General features: G+C 38.3%; 1 protein-coding gene across 1 annotated transcript in view; it reads right to left on the bottom strand.

The window, feature by feature from the left end:
* The window catches only part of ADGRG2 (adhesion G protein-coupled receptor G2), a 95,178-nt gene that overhangs the window by 36,550 nt on the left and 45,216 nt on the right, over nucleotides 1-13,412 (bottom strand). The window contains 12 exon segments of the mRNA XM_024106909.3: nucleotides 680-753; nucleotides 2,773-2,843; nucleotides 4,767-4,823; nucleotides 6,866-6,883; nucleotides 7,458-7,529; nucleotides 9,483-9,524; nucleotides 11,170-11,208; nucleotides 11,478-11,510; nucleotides 11,616-11,660; nucleotides 12,529-12,567; nucleotides 13,063-13,101; nucleotides 13,364-13,390. Of these exon segments, the coding sequence (XP_023962677.2) occupies nucleotides 680-753; nucleotides 2,773-2,843; nucleotides 4,767-4,823; nucleotides 6,866-6,883; nucleotides 7,458-7,529; nucleotides 9,483-9,524; nucleotides 11,170-11,208; nucleotides 11,478-11,510; nucleotides 11,616-11,660; nucleotides 12,529-12,567; nucleotides 13,063-13,101; nucleotides 13,364-13,390 (556 nt within the window).

Genomic DNA, 13,412 nt, shown 5'->3' with positions numbered 1-13,412 from the left:
TCAACCTTGCTCAAACCTATGCCACTCCAACTTTGAATTTGATGCAGTGAAACAGGAAGAGCCAGCAGAGAGAGGCAAAGAGGGGGGAATTTGACCAGAGTAATGGGCTAGGAAAATGATCTTATCAGCTTTGTTTTGCCTAACCAAGAGTTTTGGATGTTTGCAAAGAAAGCAAAGTACATATCTTTGGAATATTATGAAAGAAAACATGGCACCAGAGTCTAAAACAGAACAAGGTGAATGTGACAAATGAATGTAGGCAATCATAAGCATAACATTTCATTTTCTAAGCAGAATGAGACCAAAACTGCGTCAACCATGTTTTTCTGATGAAAACCCACATTTGAATTCACAGCTGACAACAAATAAGTGATCAGATATTTCCCCTTTAATCAGCCTGCCAGTACACATGGTGAATTTCACACAACTTCAACACACTTTGTTATTTTCTTACTAAGGCCCTGATCCTGCAAAGATAGACCCCTGCATCTGTGTGGAGCCTCACTGAAGTTGCAGGATAAAAGTCTAAATAAGGATAGCAAATAATAGTATTAGTAAAATATCAATGAGAAGTGAAGAACCTGCTGATGATATAACAGTTCTCACTTAATCTTAAATACAAACAGGATTCCACAGAATTGGAAGAGTCAATTTATGATGATAGTTATAAGTTACTTACTTTGATTCTTGTAGAGTAGGTGTTATAAATGGAATTAATTTTGTGACTTTATTGCTACTGGTTACATCATCAATCTGTTAGAAACACAGATTCAAATAATAATTAAAAATTATAATTCTTATATCATTTTTAAAAAATGCACATCTTACTCAACCCAACAGTCTGAAATTGCAAAGGTTAAAAGCATTCATCATGAGCACACTGTAAAACATGTTTTAACAGAAATCTTAACAACTGTGACCCAGGAACAACTGGATGCCAACTGGCAGAGAGCACAGGGGATATATAGGATTTTTCAGGGATCCTCTGGGCCAGATATATGCATGATAGTTCACCGAAGGGTGGCATGTGAGGTGTCTACTGAAAACCAGTAACCCACTGGTATTCATAATCATTGTAAAATCTATGTATGGAGAATATTTAAGGAATTATATAACTATACTGAAAACAATATTCTTAAGGTCTTGGAGTTAAGGAAGGTGACCAGGTAGGGGCAGCAGGTGAACCCGCCCTTTGGGGAGGCTAGTCCGCCGGCCCCATCCCTTCCGCCTGAGGCCCCACCTCCCTGATTCCCTCCTCTCCCTGCATCTGGAGCCCCAAGCATTCCACAACCCAAGCTGTGCCGACCAGCCCACCCCAGCTGCTCTGGCCTGCCCCAGCTGGCCCAACCGCTGCCAGCAGGCCCGATACCTGAGCTGCCCCCAGCGACCCAGGCTGGCCCAACCCCCACTGGCCGTCCCCAGCCACACTGGCGTGCCTGATCCCCGGGCTGCCCAAGCCATCCCAGCCAACCTGACCCGGGCCAGCCCAAGCCATGACAGCTATGCCAGTCCGAGCTGCCCCAGCTGGCCCGACCCCTGCTGGCTGGCCTGATACCTGAGCTGCCCTGGGCTACCCTGGCTGGTCCAACTCCCGCTGGTCACACTGGTGGGCTCGACCCTGGTTGCCCCAGCCCCTCGCTGCTGGCCGAGCCTGAGCTCCAGGCCGCGGCTGGAGCTGAGCTCTGCTGGCTTTGTGGGGGAGCATGGGCAGTGCCACAGCCTGGGCCAGGGAAGGCTTAGCCTTCCCTGGCCAATGATACCCACTGCCCCTCTCACCAGGAAGTGACATACCCGAGAAATTCTCCTTTCAGGCAGGAGGTAACAGACACCTATGGCTCTATCTGGCCATTTGTCTATTGTACGCCTCCCAGTGTAGGTCTATTTGCATACTGAGTTACAGGCAAAAGAAGAGACTGTGAAATCTACAAGAGGAAATCTACAGGAATAAATAAACAACAGGGTGTCCTGTTTATGAATAAAGATGAATGATAGGACTGATATATCTCAAAAAACCACACTGAATCTTTCACCGAGAAGGCAAGCTGACAGCATGCTTGTCTCGTGTAAGGAGGGTCATCCAAGCCTGGCTCTAAACCACTAAAGGACTTTGGGTGAGCAATACTCGGTTAGTCTGAAATGTGTTTTATTTTATTTTATATGTAACTATTTGTTTCCAACACATCTACTTGCTATTACTTGAATCACTATGCTTCGTTAAATAAACTAATACTTGATTTCCCTACAAACTTATCTAACCGCTCTGTACTAAGTGTAGTGGTGATCTGAAGTGGAACTGGTAAGCTGGGGTGTACTGTTTCTTTGGAAGCAGTGGACCAGGGCTGCACACTTCAGGGAGACACTCGAGAGCTGCAGTTTACCATTTACTAACCTGTAAATTAACAGCGGAGTCTGTGAAGCCTCATGGGGAGCGCTTATGCTGTCCATGGTCAGTGGAGAAAGGGAGCTGGCACAGACAAGACTTCCTCACACTCAGGGCAGGTCATGGCAAGGTGCATCACAGCCCTGGGTACCCCCGTGAAGCATCACACAAACAACTGATATTTCTATGTTTACTGCACATAGTGGACATTTTGCTGAAATGGACATTGGGCATCTAGTACACTGATATGGTACCAAAGGAACCATTAGCGATCGTGAAGCAAATTGTGATATAAGAATTAACAATTTACAAAACATTTTAAAAATCATATTAGGATAAGAATAATTTAAATGGATAGAATGGATAATGGATAAAAAATTCTTAGGACTTACTATTTCAACACTTACTGAAGTATTATTGCTTTTTTCACTGTATTGAAATTTTATATAGCCCATGTAGAAAACTAAATACAAAAAGACAAACAAAGTTAATAATAATGTTCATGGTTAATTGCTTGATTTAGAACCATTTTGAGAACTATACATTTCACTTGTTTTGTATTATGTGAGAAGATAAATAAGAGTATTCAATCTACCTTCTCTGTACCATTCATTATTCTGTATTCTTTTGCCATGCTTATTCATTTCCTCTCTAAAACTAAATATTCCCATTATCTTTAGTTTCTCTAGGTCTCTAATAATTTTTGCTGCCCATCTCTGAACACCTTCTATTTCTCCTATATCATTTTCAAGATAGAAAAACTAGATTGCACACACAGTGACCCAGACCTTGATCTGCATAAGGACAGCTTTATACTGCTTCCCCAATTTTAATCTGCTCTATATGTTTCAGGCTAGTATAGGGGGAATCTTCCGGTGGCATACTGATGATGTAGTGACTCCTATAGAATTCCCCACTTGTGACCAGTCAGGAGGTGTCACTGAAGGGAATAGGGAAGTCTGGGACTGGTCCAGTGTCAATGTAAATTAGAGCAGCTTTTAGGTTCACCATATACAGCTTTCTATGTCATCTTTAGGGCAGCTCTGTACCAGGAGAACAGCTATGTTTTCTGTTTCCTTCTAATCCATGATGGTACTTTCCCTCTCACTGCATGTCTACATAATTTCCTTAACAAAACCTTTTGATTTTTGAAAGTCCAAATATGTGTCAACAAATACTCCTTTATCCATTCTTTTGTTGACACACTCAAAGTAGATTAGAGAAGTACCATGCTTGTTTGTCCACTTTCATCTAAGTGTTCTATAAGTATTTTTCTAATCAATCTTTCACCCTCTGTTCCTGGTACTGAAGTAAAGCCTATTGGTCTGCAATTCCAAGATGACCCTTAGATCCTTTTTAAAAAATGAGTACATTTGTTAACTTTGCTTGGAGTAGCTAATTTTAATGAGAGATTTTATACTTCTAATAGGTTTCAGAGTAGCAGCCGTGTTAGTCTCTAAGGTGCCACAAGTACTCCTATACTTCTAATAGTCGCTCAGATATTTCATTCAGAGCTCTTGGATGTACACCAACTGGTCCTTGTCCTTTAATTGATCAGGTTTTCATAGCATCTTTCCTTTTTGACTTCACAACCTTTGAAAAAAGTCACAGCAGACTGTATGTTCTTTGCAGTGAAGCTAAATGATTTCTTTGAATCAGAAATGATACACACGTCATTTAGTTTCTCTGCAAAGTCCTCACCCTCTTTAATTTCTATTTTTACTTCCCTATAGTCCAGTGGACCCACCAAGAGGTTTTCTGTTGCCAATATACCTAACAAATCTCTCATTTGTTTTTATGTCTTGGCTTTTCAAAATCCCTCTTAGCTCTCTTAATTATGAGTCTGTCAATTTTAGTTTCCTTAGTTTTAATTTTCATATCGTATTGTCTTGTGTAATACATCTAACTTAGAACCTATTACAGTGCTCCCTCAATACTTACATATGCTTTCTATTGTTTCCTTTTTATCCTTATTTTTAAATATAACACTATTTTACTGTCTGTTTAAAATAACATTAATGATATTATTATAATACAATTTTAAATGAATTCTTTACATTTCCTAAGCTTGATAATGATAGGTACTAGTAGTATATAAACTTTATATTTACATGTGGATGAGAGAAATTATAAATTTAATATTTTCCTTCAGTATGAAACTTCTGAAATACAAACTCAGAAAATATTTTCTTAAATATTATTTTTAATATTGCACATGATTTGGTAAGATAAAGTTACATTTTTTCCCCTTGGTTGGCAACCAGGATATAAGAATCTCAAACCTAGGATATTTTAGAGATTTTATAAAAGTTCTGCATGTATGCCTTGCTACTCAGAAGAGATAAATATTTGGAGATGATACATTTAAGAAAAAAAACCCACTAACCTGAATTATTACAGATGGCTGATAAATTATATAAGTTGTTACCAGTTAGTTTTGTTTCTGCAAAACAATATTAATCCAGTTCAATTCAAATGTAATCTTGTTCAACATATGTATTTAAATATTATGTTTTTAAATGATGAATGTTTATGTAAACTTAAATGTCTTCAGGTTTGCAAAATATTTTACATTCTATCTATGCTTTATTGGTGTTTGTAAGGCACCTGTCACCAGTCTAAGTCCCAGTATCCAGATGTAATGTATATCTACCTAAATTGTTCTGTAACTCTTCCCCCAGCATAACTACATAGTATATCTGCACACATATACATAAACATACTCTCTCTATATATAATAAAAACATATTTTAGTGTTCACCATTTAAAAAAAGAAAACAAAGCAGCAATTATATTTTCCACAAACTAATATCTGAGACAATGTGCAACTATTTCCCTATACCTAGAATGGGAAGTTAATTTAGTATCATATTAGATAGACAGACAGATATTATCCAAAGTCAGGTAGAGTAGCTACTTCTCTAAACAATGAAATAAGACGTTCATTTCTATAATCCATATTACAACTTTCCAGGTGCAAAGAGTGAAGAAAAGGGCCATTTATCTGGACAGTTTTGTTGTTAAATATTAAATTAAACAAACATGCATGGTTAAGCTAATAAGGTTAATATACTATGCACTACCATGTAATATAAATCAGCATATTATGAACAGGCTCTTAACATACTACCATGCTCAACCACTATAAAAACTATCATATGTTTCTGATGGTCTTCCTCTGGCGATTTATTTCACGAACATATGAGATTCAAAAACTATTCTATTTGGTCCGGCCCATTATTTTATCCTATTGTGATATGAATTTTTTTTCTTTCACATGGTAAAATATGATGAGATAACTGGCTCTGTGGATGAGGGGGAAGCAGTGGATGTGTTATTATTTGACTTTAGCAAAGCTTTTAATACAGTCTCCCACAGTATTCTTGCCAGCAAGTTAAAGAAGTATGGGCTGGATGAATGAACTATAAGGTGGATAGAAAGCTGGCTATATCATCGGGCTCAATGGATAGTGATCAATGGCTCCATGTCTAGTTGGCAGCCGGTATCAAGCGGAGTGCCCTAAGGGTCGGTCCTGGGGCCGGTTTTGTTCAATATCTTCATTAATGATCTGGAGGATGGTGTGGATTACACGCTCAGCAAGTTTGCAGATGACACTAAACTGGGAGGAGTGCTAGATACGCTTCAGGCTAGGGATAGTATACAGAGGGATCTAGACAAATTAGAGGATTGGGCCAAAAGAAATCTGATGAGGTTCAACAAGGACAAGTGCAGAGTCCTGCACTTAGGATGGAAGAATCCCATGCACTGCTACAGACTAGGGACCGATTGCCTAGGCAGCAGTTCTGCAGAAAAGGACCTAGGGGTTACAGTGGACGAGAAGCTGGATGTGAGTCAATAGTGTGCCCTTGTTGCCAAGAAGGCTAACGGCATTTTGGGCTGTATAAGTCGGAGCATTGCCTGCAGATCGAGGGACGTGATCATTCCCCTCTATGCAGCATTGGTGATGCCTCATCTGCAGTACTATGTCCAGTTTTGGGACCCACACTACAAGAAGGATGTGGAAAAATTGGAAAGAGTCCAGCGGAGGGCAACAAAAATGATTAGGGGGCTGGAGCACATGATTTATGAGGAGCGACTGAGGGAACTGGGATTATTTAGTCTGCAGAAGAGAAGAATGAGGGGGGATTTGATAGCTGCTTTCAACTACCTAAAAGGGGGTTCCAAAGAGGATGGATCTAGACTGTTCTCAGTGGTACCAGATGACAGAACAAGGAGTAATGGTCTCAAGTTGCTTTTTCACTAGGAGGGTGGTGAAGCACTGGAATGGGTTACCTAGGGAGGTGGTGGAATCTCCATCCTTAGAGGTTTTTAAGGTCAGGCTTGATGAAGCCCTGGTTGGGATGATTTAGTTGGGGATTAGCCCTGCTTTGAGCAGGGGGTTGGACTAGATGACCTCCTGAGGTCCCTCCCAACCCTAATATTCTATGATTCTATGTTTGTATATACAGTAAGTCATATACTTACCATTTTTACAACTTATACCTACAAAAAAAAGTAATGATCAGAAATAAAGGTGGCAGTACACCTGCAGCTCTGTTGCATAAATCCAATACAGTAGCATTGAAACATACTTCTATTTTATTTGTCCATCAAACAATAATCAGCTCAGCCAATAGCACTGCAAACTTCCACACCCCACTTAGCCAACCCTCCTGAATCCTGTTGTGTAGGCACCCTTCTTGGAGTGAGACTGTAGTTCAGTCTTCATTGCCAATCAATTCCTTATTTCTCTGCTGAGTTTATCATCTCATGCCAAATATGAAGCATGATTTATGTTTTTTGTGCTACACAATAAAAAGGGCTAATATATCTAATGCACTTTTTTTTTACTTTAGTAAATGGACAGCCATCAGAAGGCAGTGACTTTAGATTGCTGGATGATCCAGTTTTGAACCCTATTGTACAAAAGTAAAAGGTTCTATGCCAGTCCTGTGGGGCACTTTTTAAACATTATTTAAAGCTCTAATTATTTTATAAACTCACTTCTTTATATAGTATTACAAAAATACTAATACATTCAGCTCACTGTTTAAATTAAAATAAGTTTGCCCCTTACCATTCGTAATGGCAGTAGTTGGTAGAGTAACACTGTCAGTTACATTGAAGGTTATATTTGCAGATAATTTCCCTAAAAGAAATAAAGGTAACTGAATTTATTAATATAGTTAACACTATATTAAAAGCAATATATTAGAAAGACTCAGTTTAGATCATTTAGATAGTAGCACAAAGCTGACAAGAATGGACTTGTCTCTTTCTCTGTGTTGATACAGTGCCTTAGTGTTCTCAACCAGGAGTACGCATACTCCTGTGGGTACGCAGAGGTCTTCCAGGGTGTACATCAATTCATCTAGATATTTGCCTAGTTTTACAACAGACTACATAAAAAGCACTAGCGAAGTCAGTACAAACTTAATTTCATATAGACAAAATGAGAAAGTAAGCAGTTTTTCAGTAATAGTGTGCTTGTGACACTTCTGTATTTTTATGTCTTATTTTGTAGGCAAGTAGTTTTTAAGTGAGGTGAAACTTGGGGATACACAAGACAAATCAGACTCCTGAAGGGTTACAGTAGTCTGAAAAGGTTGAGACTAGGTTGAGAAAAGGTTGTGCCTTAGCACAATATGGCCCTGATCTTGTTTAGCGTCTGTATGTGCTACCACAATGGAAATATTAAATAGTAAGGATACAATAAATGCCATAGAGCAAGTTTAGGGACTATCTACATGTTTTTATGCCTCAACCCTGCAAAAACTGCTGGCCATCATCGTGATTTTCTTTTTTTCTATGTTCACACTGCGATTCAAATTGTGTCTGACTGAATAGTTTAAAGCCAATGCCTAGCCCACTCAGGCTAACCCAATCCATTGGATTCATACATAGGTTAGAAGATATTAATTTCCAAACTTGTTTTGAACTCAGTTTTACCTTGTACATTTGATTTAGCCAGTTAACACTATGTTTGAAGAGTCAGTTTCTTGAAAAAAAACGAACTGTTTTTAAATCAAGGATGTCATCTTCAACCAATTTTAAAACATTTTGTTTTTTTTTTCAAGAAACAGGGTTCCTGACCTCGCATATCCTACAGCCTTGCCCCTCCACACTCTGATGCCCCAACCACCAGAAATACTGTTTGTGTGCTGCCACTGCAGGTCTGATCTGCACACCGTATTAGAGATGCATAACCCATCATATTGATACTACCCCTTTCACACATAGATACAGCAGATAGGTATCCCTTTATTGAATCATGGCCTCAATTCATGCTCCCATTACCTTATCCTAAAGCAGGCATCAGCAACATTTGGCACGCGGCCTGCCAGGGTAAGCACCCTGGCGGGCCGGGCTGGTTTGTTTACCTGCCGCGTCTGCAGGTTCAGCCGATCACGGCTCCCATTGGCCGCGGTTCACCGCTCCAGGCCAATGGGGGCTGTGGGAAGGGCAGCCAGCATATCCCTTGGCCCGCACCACTTTCCGCAGCCCCCATTGGCCTGGAGCGGCGAACCTCGGCCAGTGGGAGCCACGATCGGCCGAACCTGCGGATGCAGCAGGTAAATAAACCGGCCCGGCCCACCAGGGGGCTCGTGCCAAACATTGCCGATCCCTGTCCTAAAGGCTTCACTGGATAACAGCAGCCAATCAAAACAAACTGTGTGATCTTGACAGATATCATAAACTGAGTCAAGCTGGGCCTTGTCAACAGCTGGATTGGAGGCTTTCAGATATTTAGGAGCCTGTGGATTATCTGTGCAGCAGATAGGAGCTGCTAAAACTACAGTACATTAATGGGAACATTTTAATCAAACAGAAGTTAGGAAATTCAAAGATAGGGTTCACATAGCAATGTTAAATTTATCCCTTTCATTTACTGAATGCTTTGTGATGGGCCCTGTAGGATTAAAATCTCAACTCTAATGTATATACAATGAAATCATATGAACACAAAACAAGCCTGATTGCTCATATGAAATACCATAATAAAAAAGTCATATTCAAAATACTTGATCATAGACTCTCAAAGCTCATAAATCATCCTTTTCTGCCACTCAGAATAGAGTTTAACAAGGATAAAAAGCCTTACCTGCTGTTGTGGAGAAGTCAAATTCAGGGATATTAGAAGTTTCTGCAGAAAAAATAAATAAATATAAGAATTTCTAATAAAAAGCCCGTGAAATACTGGTTATATAAATGAGCTGCCAAGTCACTTTCTGATTTCTAGTTCACACTCTCCTCTTCTTTGCACTTGCATGAATCAGTAATAATTTCTTTTAAAAGATGAGTGAATTGCTTCAGAATAAAACTTTTGCAAGTGAAAGGAGAATTAGGCCTCTGTCTCTAAATTCAGAGATCAGGAGAGTGAGTTAATTATGTCCCTCCTGTTTAGCATACAATCGACCCAATTTAAACCATGAAACATATTCTCATATTCCACCATGATGGACACCATATAAATGTGTGCAATGAAGGAGGTGGATATTTAAAATTGTTTCAAAAATATTTTGAGTAGTTTTAGCAATTATGACACAGGGCCAGAAAGGGTTAAGTAACTTGCAGGCTAAATGGCCCAAATTCAATCTTTAAAGACATATTAGAGAAGTATATAAATGGTAATTAGGGCTATTCCTTATAAATAACTAACATAGCTATGTTAAATAGACTAGAGCTTTGAAACGCAAACCTGTATTGTTAGAGAATTAGAGGTAGTACTAATCGTATGTATTTACTTATATCTTGTTAGATGTTAACCATGTAAACAGATGGTTCCTGTCTGTTTCTATATCTATTGATGCACAGATAAAAAGGGAATATTAACATTTAGATGGAACCTGGGTGTAATAATTTCATTGTCTATACTTCTCTTTGAAGCTTGTAGTAAACTGTCTATGAACTGCTTAATGGATAATTACCTTATGCTGATGAATGCGACTAGTTACCTGTGTATACATAGGAAATAGGTAATTCTACTTCAAAGCAAATATTCTTTACCCAAGGAATGCATGCTGTCCGGAAAATATATAAAGGGCTTTTGGGACCTGATCCTTTCACCTCAGATTTGCTTAAGCTTCGTCAGGGGAAGTTTGAGTCGCAAGACTGTGGTCTCCAGTGCATTCTGAATCACCCTGATATTGGAAATGGACATTGGACTATATCCTTATAAACTGATTCTGGAAAGGAATCTTTGTAACTCTGAAGCTCACCATCTCTACTATGAAACTGACCTAAGGACTCTATGCATTTCTGTATGTATAATGATCTTTTAACCAATACTCTCTCTCTCTCTTTTCTTTGAATAAATCTTAGTTTAGTTCATAAGAATTGGCTGTAAGCATGTATTTGGGTAAAATCTGAGATATTCATTAACTTGATGAGTAATGTGTCTGATCCTTTGGGATTGGTAGAACTTTTTCATACGATGAACAAGATTTTCAGTAATCCTCATCATATGTGACTTGGTGGTCTGGGTGGAAACCCAAGGCTGGTTTACTTTAAGGGAACTGTGATTTTGGCTTCTGGGTAACCAGTAAGGTATTGTAGAAGCTGTTTTGTTGCTCGCTTGGTAAATCTAAGTATCAGAATAACCACCAGTTTTGGGGATTGTCTGCCCCATTCTTTGCAGTTTGCTCTAATTGAGCAATCTCACCATGGCCCCCCTGTGACCCTGGTCACAGCAATCTTACTGAATTCACTGTTCAACACAGAACCAGCATTCCTGCATATTTTCTAAAATACAAAAATGGAGAAAAATACTATGTAAAGATAAGCATTACCTGTCTGGTTTGGCTCTGGCCATACACTTAAAGTTCCATCTAAAAAGGAAAGGAGTTTCTTTTGATTAACAGTATCATATGAATTTCATATTTTTAAAACTCTATCAATGCAAACTTAATGAAAGGGGGTGGCTAACCAGCCAATATGATAACCATTTTTAAGGTTGTGAAAATAATGATCATTGGCCAAATTTAACACTAGTTTAAACAAGTACAACCCTACTGAATACAAGAGAGTTTTGTCTCTTACACCAGATCTGAATTTGGCTCTCATTCTAAGCTTTGTACTTGTGTAAAATAATTCTCACCTTCAGCACTTGTTCTTTCTAGTGAAGTTGTATCTGAGTAATAGAACAAAAATAGAAAAAAAGTAAAAATGTACACAATAAAAAGGTAAGACATAAGCTAAATACATCAAAATATGAGAAATGTTAAGAAAATCTTGCCTGAAGCATTAATGGGGTAGGTGATAAAAGTAACGATAGAGGATTCTGCAGCAAAATAAATAAATAAATAAAAATAGAGAAGCATAACATTAGTCCTCAAATTTTTATTTGTACGAAAATGGGGCCAGATTTTAAGCTCACTATGCCCACAACTGGGGACAGAATTTCAAAAAGTTAAGACTCCAGTTTAGGCATCTGAAGGAAGTGGCCAGATTTTCAAAAATACTTAGAACCCACTGAGAACAAGAGGTACTGGATACTTTTGAAAATCTGAATAAGTGCTTGAATGGGGATTGCTGGTAACTGAGCTTTTTTTGGAAAATTTTGCCCTTGGATATTTGCCCCATGTATAGCAGATTAGTCTGGTGCAGCCTGCCCAGTAGCTATGAACTTCCCCACCATTCTTCTACTGAAGCTGTGACAGCCCTGCCAGTCTAGTCCTGTGACTCTCTTGCAAAGATTACCAATTGTTCTGAATTGTGGTAAATTATGTGTAACATGGTCATATAATTGTCCATTGTGCCTACATACAACCATGTTTGCTAATACTTGACAAAAGGATGCATATAATTGCTTCAGCTATATACATGAAACAGAAAAAAATGTATCCATAGAAGCAGGAACAGAGAAAACCAATGTTGAGGTGAAAATTTTAATCAAACACAAGTTGGGAAATTCAGACAAAACTGTAACATTACATCCATTTATTTCCATTACTGAATGTTTTATGACAGGACCCTGTAGGTTTACAATCTCAGTTCTCATGTATATACACAATGAAATCATATGAACTCAACCCACAGTAAGACTGATTGCTAATGCGAAATACAATAGTAAAAAAATAATATTCAAAATATTAGAACATAGACTCCCACAGCTCATAAACCATGCTTATATATATATAAAGCCTTACCTACTGTTGTGGAGAAGTTAAATTCAGGGATAGTAGTTTCTGTAGAAAAAATAAATTATTTAAATATAAGAATTTCTGATAACAAGCCTATATAATACTGGTCACTTAAATGAGCTGCCAGGTCTCTTTCCCATTTTTATTTCAGACTCTCCTCCTGTTTGCACTAGCATTAATCCATAATAACTTCTTATAAAAGATGATTGAGTTACTTCAGAATCAAACTTTTGCAAGTAAAAGGAGAATTAGCTCATCTGTCTCTAAGTTCAGAGATCAGGAGAGTGGGTAAATTATGCCCCTCTTGTCTGGAACATTACTGACACAATTTAAACCATGAAATGTGTGCCCATATACCACAGTAGTGGACACAATACAAATGTGAATAATGAATGTGTTGGATATTTAATAATAATTCAAAAATATTTTAAGTAGTTTTAGCAAGCTCACTGAATTCACTTTTCAAACAGAACCAATATCCCTAAATATTTTCTAACATACAAATGAACAAAAAAAACCACCATAAAAAGAAGCATGTACCTGTATGGTTTGGCTTTGGCACCACACTTAAAGTTCTGGCTGAAAGGGAAAGGAGTATATTTTGGATAACTGTGAAATATCAATTTAACAGGTTTTTTTTAAAACTCAGCCAATGCAACATTAACTGTGGGGTGGCTAAACAGCCAGTATAATGAACCTTTTTTTCAAAGTTGGCCAAATTTAGCCCTGGTTTAAACAAGCACAAACCTATTGAACACAGTGGAGTTTTGTCTGCTTACACCACATCTGAATTTGGCCTTAATTCTACAGTTTTTACTTGTGTAATACATATAATTCTCACCTGCAGTGCTTATATCTGAACTTGTAGCTGAAAAATACCAGAATATAAA

Source organism: Chrysemys picta, chromosome 1, assembly GCF_011386835.1.
Source record: "Chrysemys picta bellii isolate R12L10 chromosome 1, ASM1138683v2, whole genome shotgun sequence".
Taxonomy (NCBI): domain Eukaryota; kingdom Metazoa; phylum Chordata; order Testudines; family Emydidae; genus Chrysemys; species Chrysemys picta.
Note: the sequence above shows the minus strand (reverse complement) of the source record. Positions and strands in the feature narration are given on the sequence as shown.